This window comes from Danio aesculapii, chromosome 9, assembly GCF_903798145.1.
Source record: "Danio aesculapii chromosome 9, fDanAes4.1, whole genome shotgun sequence".
NCBI classification, from domain to species: domain Eukaryota; kingdom Metazoa; phylum Chordata; class Actinopteri; order Cypriniformes; family Danionidae; genus Danio; species Danio aesculapii.
The window spans coordinates 40,599,972-40,614,284 of record NC_079443.1 but is presented as its reverse complement, the minus strand read 5'-3'; the positions used below and the strand labels follow the sequence as shown (position 1 = coordinate 40,614,284).

The window sequence follows — 14,313 nt, the reverse complement described above, 5'->3', positions numbered from 1 at the left end:
CACGCATGCCTTAGATGATAGACATAAACTTGGTGAATGCCTGATTTTACAGAGTCCATGCTGTGATATAAATGGCATCGTAAAGACTATTTGGTTTCATCTCTTAAAAATAAAATATCTTTATCAGCATCTGATTGATCAACAACCTTTAACATCCTATACCTTTTAAGCCTTATTCACACTATGAGTCATTCACAGCGACTAAGCGTCAATCGAGCGTTCGTTTCAATGGAGAGTAAGCAATTTCCAGCGACCTCCGTCTATGGGAGCATCAGCGACTTGACCAGATGGTTATGTCGAACGATGCAACAAAGTTGAGAATCCTTAAACTTTATGCAAATGAAGAGCAACTTTCTTAAACGACAGGAGCACCAGCAGAGCTCACGTGATCGTCTCTGAGCTTGTCAGATGCTGGTTGTATTCTCCGTGCTGTAGACCTACATAGACCTGTGTTTGCAGCAGGTCACCACCCAGAGCGACAGACAACTACAAAGTTGCTGCTAGTGTGAATGAAGCATGAATTCCAAAAAAGTCCTTTATAGTTAAAAAACTGTTTGGTAACACTTTACGTAAAGGGGTGTTTATAAGACTGTCATGACTGTTATAATATTTTGACATGACACGTCATGAAAATGAAGGCGATTTTAAACGTTCACGTTCACAGGCTCATTGTGAAATAGTATACCAGTATACATATCTGGAGAGCGTGAATTATGTAGCCAGAGCTACGTATGGCTGCATTTCGTCTTTAAAGCAAACATGTGATGCCGCAGATGACTTTTGTTTCTTTTCATGCTATCAGCTGATCTCTTACCTCCATGTGGACAGCTTTTCCGCTGTTAACAGTTTGCCCAGTAGCTCACCATGTACATTGGCAGATTTGAGACGCAGAGAGTAGTTGACCGCAACAACAGGGTTCAAGTCCAGCAAAGAACGGTTCTAGAAAGCAGGTAACACAAAAACAAGAGGCTAAAAATACAATAGACATGTACATCACAGGGTGAGAACGTAGTAAGATCTGAAAATGTGGTAAAAATCAGGCGAGGGCTTTTTTTCTGGATTGCTTTTGAAAACACTCGGTTGGGTTTAGGGAAGGGGTGATCGGGTCAATCAGTGCTTTTGAAAACATTATCGGTTGGGTTTAGGGAAGGGGGTGATCGGGTCAATCAGTGCTTTTGAAAACACTATTGGTTGGGTTTAGGGAAGGGGGTGATCGGGTCAATCAGTGCTTTTGAAAACACTATCGGTTGGGTTTAGGGAAGGGGGTGATCGGGTCAATCAGTGCTTTTGAAAACACTATCGGTTGGGTTTAGGGAAGGGGGTAATCGGGTCAATCAGTGCTTTTGAAACCACTATCGGTTTGGTTTAGGGAAGGGTGTGATCGGGTCAATCAGTGCTTTTGAAAACATTATCGGTTGGGTTTAGGGAAGGGGGTGATCGGGTCAATCAGTGCTTTTGAAAACACTATCGGTTGGGTTTAGGGAAGGGGGTGATCGGGTCAATCAGTGCTTTTGAAAACATTATCGGTTGGGTTTAGGGAAGGGGGTGATCGGGTCAATCAGTGCTTTTGAAAACACTATCGGTTGGGTTTAGGGAAGGGGGTGATCGGGTCAATCAGTGCTTTTGAAAACACTATCGGTTGGGTTTAGGGAAGGGGGTAATCGGGTCCGCAGTGCTTTTGAAAACACTATCGGTTGGGTTTAGGGAAGGGTGTAATCGGGTCAATCAGTGCTTTTGAAAACATTATCGGTTGGGTTTAGGGACGGGGGTGATCGGGTCAATCAGTGCTTTTGAAAACACTATCGGTTGGGTTTAGGGAAGGGGGTGATCGGGTCAATCAGTGCTTTTGAAAACACTATCGGTTGGGTTTAGGGAAGGGGGTAATCGGGTCAATCAGTGCTTTTGAAAACACTATCGGTTGGGTTTAGGGAAGGGTGTAATCTGGTCAATCAGTGCTTTTGAAAACACTATCGGTTGGGTTTAGGTAAAGGGGTGGTGGTAATGTCAGTTAGTCAGTCAGTCACAGCAGCCTCTGGTGGATTTATGTGAGAACACCAGGTATGTATGGCATTCCTCAGAGAAATTTATGATCTGAAAAAGCATACACAGCGGCCTTTGGTGGATTCGCGAAAATAAAAACTGTAAAAAAACATTCATCCTGGGATGTATTTTGCGATCTTCAGATATCTATATAGGGTTACGTATCAATAATGAGTCGCAATTTTTGTCATGAGGTCATGAATATTTATCTGATCACGTTTATTTTAGTAGAACTAAATGAATTTGTCATTAAAAATCTCAGTGTAAGTGTCAGTACACTGTCAAATCATTGTATAATAATGCCTTTAATATTTAAATGAAATTTTAATGACAAATTCAATCTGTGCTGTTGATGATGCTGTCATAATATTCCTGACGCATTATAATGACCTCATGACAATCATGTTTATGACAGATTTATGACAAATTATGTTGTCTAATGTCAAGCTGTCATGACACAGACACTGGAAAATGCTGTTGCATTGATAATGTCAAGTTGTCATGAGAAAGACAAGTCAAGTTGTTGTAACAAACAATCTCAAACAATGACTTTGCTCAGAAATAACTGAGCAATTGACACTTAAAAACAGTTTTCACAAGCATGCATATACTCTCATTCATATTCTTGACATGTGAATCATTGTAAAGGTTTCAAAACAGTCTTATAAACACCACTTCAAGTCAAGCAGTGGTTGTCATTTTTAATTCTCGAACTCACCCGCCCAGCACATTTTGTATTCTTTCTTATTTAACACACTAGGATCAGTTCATGGATCTCTTTATTATTAAGCTGATGATCTGAATCTGGTGTGTTAAGTAAGGAAGACATACAAGATGTACAGGGATAGGGGCCCTAGAACCGGAATTGAGAACCACTGCAGTAAAATGTTACCAAATGTCATTAAGATGTTCTTCACACCAGGGGAAATACATATTTCTTTAAAAAACGGTAACCGAAAAGCTCTTTGTAGAGCCCAGAATGGTTCTTTATTACATCACTTCAAAATCCCCCTCTGAAGCTTATTTTTAAGAGTGTGATGGAAGAGTGGTATAGTATGACATGAAAGTTGCAACTTACAGCAATTAATCTTCAACCTTGAATGTAGTCTAAAGCGTTCATGAATCCAGACATGTTAGTTTGACACATAAGAGGCACATCAGACAAACTTTCAAGCCTCTGACTGTCATCTATCGACATATTTGTTTGGGTATTATCAGTACTGGACACACATATTGATCACAATTTTCTCGTTTCCCTTAGTTTTAGTACCTTAAACTAAACTTGCATTATGTAAAAATTCTACGTATGCTATATTCTAATTCAATTAATTTATATGAATGATTTGAATTATCAGTTTTTTTGTCTCGTCTGGGCCAGACTTGACAGGTTGACAGACTGATTGACAGGTTTCCTTGCCCTCAATCCAGTAAACTCATTATCAGAGAAAAGAAAAGACATTGCACAAGGGATTTTGAAAAATTTTTTACAAAGGGACATAAAAATAAGAATCGTCCATTTTGATTTCATGAAGACTTCAGATTACATATTTTCCCTTTATTTTGGCATGATTTGCTTGATCGCCCATGATCGGTTTTGTCACATGGGTGACATTGACCAAAAGGAGCACAGAATCTCTTCCGTGTACAATTTTTAAATGGTAACACAAAATATAGACATTAAATGGAAGAACGCTTTGTGATTGATAGCTGAAGTGTATTACATTCTCATTCAAAATGCGCTGCAAGATATTTTAAATGAAATTTTGTTTAAATATGTCTACTGTCTACTAATAGATTAATCGTCATTTTAATTTTTTCAGATAATTTAAATATAATTACAGATTATTATATAATAATAATAATAATAATATTAATAACAACAACAACAACAACAACAATAATAATAAATTAATTTTCATTTTACTGAGAAACTGCTTCTACAGCTCCAGTGAGCCCTTTTCACAAGATGGTGATGATGCATTTAATGGTCATCAGCATCTTCATTTCTTGAAAATTTGAATATCAATTGTTTATATATATCAATAATATATATATATATATATATATATATATATATATATATATATATATATATATATATATATATATATATATATATTGTATTCTATGTATCAAGTCAAATAAATATCGCTCATGCAAGGTGTTTCTAATGCAGCATCTATGGCCGGGACAGTAAATTTTATGTTGTTCTCTTCTCTGTCTGCTGATATCAATCTCACAAAATATTTGACCTTTTTTTTGAAAGTCGTGAAAACTCTATCGTGGAATTTTTCTTTCATTATATGAGCAAATAGAATTACAAAATAATTATTTGTGCTACTTTTCTATTCACTTCACTCCAAGTTTACCCAACTATGATAACTTCTATGGCAGAGAAAACTGGAAATGTGAAAAGAGTCTATATGGGAGAAACTGGCATCTGTGGGAAACACAATAGACAATTACAGAGACATTTTAATGTATGCTGCTTTTTGATGACAGAATATGGGAAACCACATGGAAAAACTATGAGGCCAGCAGGGGGGCACTCAATTTGTGGTCTGTGTGAGTCCTAATACCCCAGTATAGGTAAGGGGCACCATACTGTCAGTGAGCAGTCTGCATCTTTGCAGTTTTAAGTGGATCACTGTCATTAGAGCTTCCATACCTCACATTAGGGATCCCATCAGCCCTCTTTCCTCACACTTCATGGTGGAGCATTAGCTGTATTTATAGATTGACCTTATCAGGACTGTAGGCATGTTTTATATGGGAAAAATGGCTCCTAGTGCACGGTCTGTATCTTTAAGTGTTCTATTAGACCTTAGTCTCTCTCATTGGTTTTTAAAAGCATCTCTTGACATCTGTTTATAAACACTGTACAGAATACAGGATATGTAGACATTCTGACGTGAGTTTAAATGATTTTTAAAGCAAAAATTAATGTTAAGTTGAAGTAAAAAAAATGATTAACTCTCTGTGAAATTGGAATTATTTTAAACATATTTCGGGCGGCACGGTGGCTCAGTGGCTAGCACTACAAGAGATTTGGGTTAAATTGAATGTTTTGAAATATCTCAAATAAGTTATCATTATTAATGTGCTTGTGTTAATCATATAACACATTAGAAATATTTCTTCATAAACTCAAACAGCAGTTGGCCAAATTGAGGCAGTCTATTCCTTAAATGAATTGAGTTTACTTGAGTTTTAATTCAGTGCATGTATTTTTACAGCAAAATACTTTAAAGTAACAGTACATTACTGGTAACTGGAACTGACAGTATTTTACTGTTAAATTACAGGACAATTCTTAACATTGTACAGAATTTACAGAAGTGGTGCTGTAAAAATAACCCAGCTGCCAGTATTTTTCTGTAAACTAAAAGTTTTACAGTGCAGCAAGAAGGTCGCTGATTTGAGATCCTGACTGGGCAAGTTGGTGTTTCTGTGTGGAGTTTGCATGTTGTCCCCGTGTTTATGTGGGTTTGCTCCAGTTTCCCCCACAGTACAAAGACGTTGAATTGGGAAAACAAACATCGCCATACTATGCATGTGTGGATGAGAGTATGGGTGTTTCCCAGTATGGAGTTGTGGCTGGAAGGGCATCCGCTGCGTAAAACATATGCTGGAATAGTTGGTGGCTCATTCTGCTGTGGCAACCCCTAATTAATAAATAAACTAAGGAGAATTAATGAACGAATGAGTGAATAAACATATTTCACAAGTTTAATAGAGATATTTTTTTCAACATTTTAGGTAACTAATTTCTAATAACTAATTTCTTTTGTTTTTGTTGTGATGTCAGTTCATAATATTAGTCTACTTATTTTTCAAAATACTACAATTCCATTTAAAGTGAAACTTAAAAACTTAATTAGGTTGACTATGTTAAGTTAGGCAAGTTAGGTTAATTAGGCAAGATAATGGATAACAATATTTTTTTTCAGCAGCCACTCAGGGGATTAAATATATTAAGGGGGCTTATATAATTGACCTTTAATTTTTTTTTAAACCAGAATAATTCCTTCCAACCCAAAATAAAGCATTCTCCAGAAGAAATGTATTATAGGAAATAATGTGAAAATGTCCTTGCTCTGTTAAACATCATTTGGAAAGTATTTGAAAAAATAAAAAAATCATTCACAGATCATTACTCAAAGTTGCTTGAAAATATATTGTTTATTGTTGATCATTAAAAACTTAGAAGAAGCATATTGAGTTAAGTGAAATGAACATCAAAAGTGAAGTGTAACGGGAGAATTTTGGGAATGTCAGTTCTTGTTCAGGGTTGTCCGTTTTTAATTTATTTTTGATTAAATAAATGTGTCCTTGTTAAACATAAAAATGTTTTTTTGAAATATGTGTATTACCAACCCAAGACTTTAAAACATTAGTGTATGTGTGTTTAATATCCACTTGTTAAGTCATGATGTATACTGTTTCCGGGTCCAATGTGCTACTCATTTGAATTGAGAAAGTATTCGTTTATGACCACTTTTTAGTCATATCACACATTAAAGTGATTTTTTTTTATTAGCTACACAACAGTCTCTGAATGCTAGACACCAATGTTTTAACAGTTTTTAAAAAAATGTATTACTTTCTAGCCATCGAATATTAGGCATGGATATACAGTGCATCAGAAAGTACTCACAGCTCTTCCCTTTCTTTTTCTTTTTTTTTTTGTTTTGTTACAGCCTTGTTCCAAAGTGAATTCAATTCATGTATTTCCTCAAAATTCTCCACACAATACCCCATAATGACAATGTGAAAAAATATTTTTTGAAATTATTGCAAATTTATTAAAAATAAAAAACCTGAAAAATCACATGTACATAAGTATTCACAGCCTTTGCTGTGAAGTTCTAAATTGAGATCCGGCACATTCTGTTTCCACTGATCATTCTTGAGATGTTATAAGAGCTTATTTGGAGTTCACCGGTGGTCAATTCAGTTTATTGGACATGATTTCAAAAGGCATACACCAGTCTATATAAGGTCCCAGGGTTGAGAGTGCATGTCAAAGCACAAACCAAACATGAGGACAAAGGAATTGTCTGTAGACCTCAGAGACAGGATTGTCTCGAGGCACAAGGCTGGGAAAGGTTACAGAACATTTTTTGCTGCTCTAAACGTTCCAATGAGCCCAGTGGCCTCCATTATCTGTTAGTGGAAGATGTTTGGAACCACCAGGACTCTTCCTAGTGCTGGCTGGCCCGATGGTCACTCTGTCTGAGCCCCAGCATTCTGTGGAGAGAGGAGAACGTTACAGAAGGACAACCATCTGTTTCAGCAATCCACCAATCAGGCCTGTATGGTAGAGTGGCCAGACGGAAGCTGCCCACCTGGAATTTGCCATGTATATGTGTATGTATAAATATGTATATGCCACAAGAAACCTGGGTTTGAATTTACTTTTGTAACTTCTTGTTATATCTGCTTTTTAAAGTCAGTGGTTGGTTTGAAGATGATCCATGAGCCTGAATTGCTGTCTTTTCATTTTCATCGTTTTATGGATTGTTTGTAACTCACAAGAATATTGATTTCTTTGAGTGCAATACCAATTCTTACTGGAAGTGCAACAGAATAGTTGAAAGCCATATTGTTACAAGTGAACACATAATTCCCACACAATCATTACGTTTTCTTTTGGTACAGTTACCAGTCTGCTTGACCCCAGAGCACTAAGTGTGCTGTTACATCAGAGCTGAAAGTACTGTAGATGGTGAAACAAAATGAAGCATCACTGTGGGTATCCATTGATCTCTTTAGCAACTCCGGGTGGATGTGTTATGTTTAACAACAGGTGGAAAGAGCTACTTATTGAGGCCATGTCATTAGCTGTAAATTGTGCTTGTAATCACTAGAAGGTGTTTATCTTTATTTATGTGCTTCATTATAAAGCAAACAGACAAAAAGGAGCAGGGAAAAGAGTATCCCATCCTGTTCCTCTCTTCTTTACTCAGGGAAGAATCGATCCAATGGCTTGAAAATAACAAATTGGTTTGAGAAAGAGGAATTAAATGGTGTTGGAATGTGAACGGGGGAAGCCAAATAGGCTGTGTGAAAGATCTCTGCAAAGTAATCCTTTAATTAAATTAGGAGAAGTACAACAAAGATGTTGCTGTTTCTCTCTCTCTCTCTCTCTCTCTCTCTCTCTCTCTCTCTCTCTGTCTCTCTCTCTCTCTCTCTCTCTCTCTCTCATGTCTTTAATACAGCAGCAGGTTCCAGAGGTTGCTAGGTAACAGGGATGGGTTTTAGTTCCTAGTGTCCAGGGGTGAGGGGGTTGTTGGCAGGATATGGCAAGTGCATTGGCTTTTTGTTGGCCGTAAGGAGAGGAAGAGGAAATGAAGAGACCACAGCAAGGTCAAAGGCTCAGCCAGTGCTCATGCTTCCATCCAGATTCGGATGCCATTACAGGATCAGAGAATGTGAGAGTAGTGGAGCAACAGGTTTTTGAATATTTGCTGCTTCTCGTTCGCCAATGAAAAAAAACTAAGTACATAGGTATAGAAAGTTACAAGTACTGCTTTATTATACATTCTTAGATGGAATGCACAGTATTGAGAAATTAGTGATACTGTTAATTATTACTTATCCTCATGTCATTCAAATTCCTTGAGGCTTTCTGTGAGCTTTCTCATCTTCCATAGATAGTCCAGAGACTTTAAAAGTACAGAAAATGAACCAAAACCATTGTCAAAGTATTCCATGTCACTTCAGTGGTTGATCTGTAATCATGTGAAGCTCCAGGAACACTTTTGTGCACCTAAAAAACTGTAAAAACAATTTCAATGTCTTCCGCATCAGATGAGACTGTGTGTTTACTACAGCAATACAACGATTGTGTGTTGTGTTACTGACTCTAATGGCAATAGATCATACTGCCCATAGTAAAAGTGCACCCAGATGACCTGATGTGGTAGATAATATATAGGCAAACAGAGTACTATTTGCATTTTTCTTTTCGCAATGTGTTTTTGGAGCTTTGTTTGATTACAACTGAACCATTGAATGTTAGGACATATAGAGGATTAGAGAGCTCTCAAATTTCATCTAAAATAACTTAATTTGTGTTGTGAAGATGAATGAAGGTCACAGGAGTTTGAAATCACATAAAGGTAAGTAATTAGTTACATAAATTGCATTTGGGGTGAATAAACCCATTAATAATTAGCAAATGTGTATGAAACTTCTGTGTATCGCATTATATTAAAAAAAGATCTAAACTTCCAGTTGCAAGAAAAATATATTTCCTTTATTTATATATATAGATATACATACAGTGCCTATATACATACAGTGCCTAAAATCATCATGCCCCTAATAATTACCGTATTTGTCTCACAGCCTGAAATCTAATCACATTCCAAACTACTTTTCCAGCTTTTGAAATGTTTTTTGTAGTCTTCTCCTAACCTGTGCCTTACTACAGTTTTATCCCCAAGGTTGTTTGAAAGCAGGGTTTAATGTGAGTAAATTTTCAAATTATATGAGGGTTTTCTATAGGCACTATATATATATATATATATATATATATATATATATATATATATATATATATATATATATATATATATATATATATACACTTAACAAAGTGATAAAAATTAGCAACTAACACTCACCAGCCACTTTATTAGTTACACCTTATTAGTACCATGCTGGACACCCTTTTGCCTTTAGAACTGTCTTAATCCTTCGTGGCATAGACTTTACTAGAAGTTACTAGAAATATTCCTCAGAGATTTTGGTCCATATTGACAAGATAGCGTCACGCATTTGCTGCAGATTTGTCGGCTGCACATCCATGATGCAAATCTCCCATTCCTTCACATCCCAAAGGTGCTCTATTGGATCGAGCTCTAGTGACTATGGAGGCCATTTCAATAAAGTGAACTCATTGTCATGGTCAAGAAACCAGTCTGAGATGATTGGCGCTTTATGACTTGGCACATTATTCTGCTGGAAATAGCCATCAAAAGATGGGTATGCTGCGATTATGAAGGGATGGACATGGTCAACAACAGTCCTCAGGTAGGCTGTGGCATTGACATGATGCTCAATTGGTATTAATGGGCCCAAACAGTGTTAAGAAAAATATCCTCCGCACCATTACACCACCACCAGCCTGAACCATTGATACAAGGTTTGTTGTAATGTTGTTGACAGCAAATACTGACCCTACCATCCGAATGTCGCTGCAGAAATCAAGACTCATCAGACTAGGCACCATTTACAATCTTTTATTGTCCAATTTTGGCCAGCATGTGTGAACCGTAACCTCAGTTTCCTGCCTCAAGGTTTGATGTGTCTTGCATTTAGAGATGCTCTTCTGCATAGCTTGGTTGTAACGATATTTGAGTTACTGTTGCCTTTCTATCCGCTCGAACCAGTCTGCCCATTCTCCTCTGACCTCTGCATCAACAAGGCATTTGTGCCCACAGAACTGGCACTCACTGGATATTTTCTGTTTATATATTTATTTATATATATATATATATATATATATATATATATATATATATATATATATATATATATATATATATATATATATATATATATATATATATTTGTATTCAATGGCAGAAAGGATCTTAACCATGTTATTTCCTGCTCTCCCCTCTCCACATCTTCTCACTGGAAGTCCTGTAACCCCACTTGACACAATCCTCCCAGTGCCCATCAGTGATCCCAACATACCCATGCAGGACGTGCTTTGTGCAGCTATTAGAGCAGTTCATTAGCCCAGATAAATGACTGAGGCACTGACCGGCCTTCTAGCACCACTGCTAAAAAGAGCTCACGTCTCTGCCCATTAGCCGGATATGGCGGACGATGACAGCGGCAGGACCGGCCCTGTCACGCTGCATGGGTCCTAAGATAAAGCTCAGGCTAACTGACGGCTGTCAACAAAACCCCTCGTCGATGTTAACGTTTCCTCAGGGCTAATTCTGCCCCTCAACACACACAGACACACACACACACACACACACACACACACACACACACACACACACACACACACACACACACACACACACACACACACACACATTGAGAGGCATCATTCACCGCAGGAGGCGCTCTGTCAGAATGAATGAAACTGTGTCTGCCTTAATGACAGGCGCAATGACGGCACCAGTATGTCACGGCGAGGGTCTCACAGATGTGGTTGGATGGGCTTGAGTCATCCCCATGATCATTATCTGTCTAGTAGACGGTAGAGAAAGAGAGATAGTTAGAGAAAGAAGACAAAGAGAGAGAAAAGCCCCTCTGGCTCATTGTGTCCTACTGTTGGCCAGACTGCTGCCCACTCCCAACACTTCAGCTAATGACTGGATGATGAGCCGAGAGGCCTGAGGTGAAGCTACACGTTTCTTTACATCATTGCCATCTCTATTATTGAGACACCAACACATTTCAGCTGAATCCTGTGGGAAGGGCGTCTTTTTAACAAGAAGTCTGGGAAGATAACGGAGTCTGACTAACTAGCTGAACTGATATCTGTTGCTGCTCACCATATTGCAGAATGGACGGATATTGTTGTGAAACTTAAGTGTAATGTCTTGAACTAAAGTAAAATTTAGATTGGGGGGGATCTCTGTCCAATAATCATGTATGATTGTTTTCGTCTGTGGAACACAAACAAGTTTATTAGGAAAATAATGTAACATAATGCAGTTGGATGGGTCACTCAAAATAACTACACAAAATGTACACAAATGGTTATCCTTACATCCAGCAGATGAATCAAAGTCTTGTTTGACAATGAAAGAAACCATGGCTACAGAAAGCAAGCACTTTTTTAATGGAATGCTAAATATTTTGTGGGAATTTTGAGATGTAAACTCATAATTGGAAGAAAATTGTGTTTATATATCAACCTATTCTGAGTTTCTTGTAAAATGAATATAAATCAGTGTTAATATTTGATGTATTAACATCTAACAAATGTTAATTATGTGTGTAAAACCCAGACCTTGCAATTTTTTGTGACATTTTTCTTTAATAAAATGTTTTATTTAATGTTTGATTAAGCAATGTGACTGTAAAATGCCTATTAACACTAGCCTTTTTCACACATACAGAACTTTCAGGAAAATTACCAGCAATTATCTGGAAAGGGGTCATGTGTGAACAGTTCCTTTTTAAAAATACCGGTATATTCAGCAATTTTCCGGAAAGAGAAGTTGTAACATGACTAGTAATTTGCCGAATTGTTGCGCTGTGTGAACGCAGAAGGAAAATTGCCAGAAAGAGCACGTTCAAAACGAGAAGACGTCTAACCGCTGTTTTTTTTACTTTTAAGCTCTGCTTCAGTTGCTTGAAGCGTGTACATGTGAAGAAGTGCTCCGGTGAGCGGCAGCACACACATATATTATGTACATCTTAACATGCGAAAGTGTTCATCCATGATTTCACATAATTTGTAATGTAGCCAAATGTGTAAACATTTAGTGAAACCATCAACAAAGCCCTTTACTAATGTTTACTAATACAATAACAGATGATCAAAGGTCATTTCTGTTAATGATGTCAGAATTTACCTGTATTTTGGAATGGATGTGTGACTGGTCTATTCTGTAAAAAAATCTGAAGGTTCTTGCCTGTGTGAACAGCGCTTTTTTTTAATTTACCGGTAAAGTCGTTCCGGAAATTGACCAATGTCACTGTGGGAATGGGGCTACTGTTTTACAAGTAAACTAAAATCAATTATATTGTTAAAGGAAAAAAAAAATATTTGGTCAGAATTATTTACATATTTGCATTGTTTTCGATATTTTCTCATAATGGAGTGTTAGGTTTGGATTTTAAATTGGTAGTATGTTTATTTAATAACTTTTTTATTTTAAATATATGTTGATTAATGCTTTTTTATTTATTTATTTTTTCTGTGTGCAGTCCATTCGTGAGGTGACCGGCTATGTGCTCGTGGCACTGAATCAATTTGAATATCTTCCCCTGGAGAATCTTCGCATCATCCGAGGCACCAGGCTGTATGAGGACCGCTACGCTCTGGCAATCTTCCTCAACTACCGCAGAGATGGGAACTTCGGGCTCCGTCAGCTAGGCCTTAAGAACCTCACAGGTACAATTTATGTCTACAAGTCTGCAGCTCTTTATCTTTTTGAATGTTCATCACTTTTATCAGCAAATCTTAGTTTGTCAACAAATTGGTTTTAGTCATTTGCTTCGATTTCCACTTTAAAGTCCACATGAAACGGAAGCTGCGAATGATTTATTTATTTTTTTTTTTTTGTATTGTGATGCAGTTTCTAGAGAAACAGAATATTAAATGAGCAAACAGTGGGCGGGGCTTGTTTTTTTCTACTGCAAGCTGATTGGATGTGGTAAAGTAGGCATTTCATTCCGAAAGATCAGGAAAAGACTTTGACGAGATTTATTACAACCTAACAGACATCTCCTCCTCACCATTTCTGTTTGTTGTCAAAACTGACAGTTGTAGGGGCGTGGTTAAGTATGTTAGCCACGCCCAATGCTTCAGACAGACCTAATCTGAGAATTTAACTGAAAAAAAGTGCATTTTTAGATTAGAAGGGCAAACTTTTTTATCTTAATGGCATGCACAGATGAGTTGTTCACCACAAATCTAGCAATATGAGCTAACAAAATCATATGGTTAGTTTTGATTTCATGGGGAATTTACAGATGACATGTTATGTCATAAGATGTAAAATACATCTCTGGTGCCCTCAGAACATGGCTGAAGTTTCAGCTGAAAATACACCACATACAAATACCCCTATTTGGGTCTGAACAAACACATGCTGTTATTTGGTGTGTTCCTTTAAATGCAAATGAGCTGCTGCTTTCCAGAAGAGGGCCGAGCCTTTACACACTGTTCTACTAATATGTTACATGCAAATAAGCATGTTAACCAGCACATTTAGAAAGGAAATTTGGGAATATCCTCAAATCATGAAGTGACATCCTTGTTCTGTATATGAGGTTATAGCATGAATTACTGGTACTAACCCATCCATCAGAAGCTGTGTTCATCTGACAGTCATTGGTGAAGGAGCACTAAATGTTTTACTAACATTTTTCAAAATGTTATTAAATTAAAGAAAATGAAATTCAGCCACAATGCCTTAAATTGCTTGGATGATGGAAGTCTATGGAAGCTCTTCTAATGTAATGTTTGTATTTTATTTTTTCTATGCAGAAATTGTAAATCTCCATCTGCTACATCAAGTAAACAGAATTGGCTGTGGGTAGAAAGTTGCAGATTAAGGAACATGA

General features: G+C 37.1%; 1 protein-coding gene across 1 annotated transcript in view; it reads left to right on the top strand.

The window, feature by feature from the left end:
* LOC130235225 (receptor tyrosine-protein kinase erbB-4-like) overlaps positions 1 to 14,313 on the top strand; it is a 614,645-nt gene that overhangs the window by 330,962 nt on the left and 269,370 nt on the right. Inside the window, exon 3 of the mRNA XM_056465705.1 lies at positions 12,952 to 13,138. Coding sequence (XP_056321680.1) covers positions 12,952 to 13,138 — 187 coding nt within the window. The remainder of the gene's footprint in view (positions 1 to 12,951; positions 13,139 to 14,313) is intronic.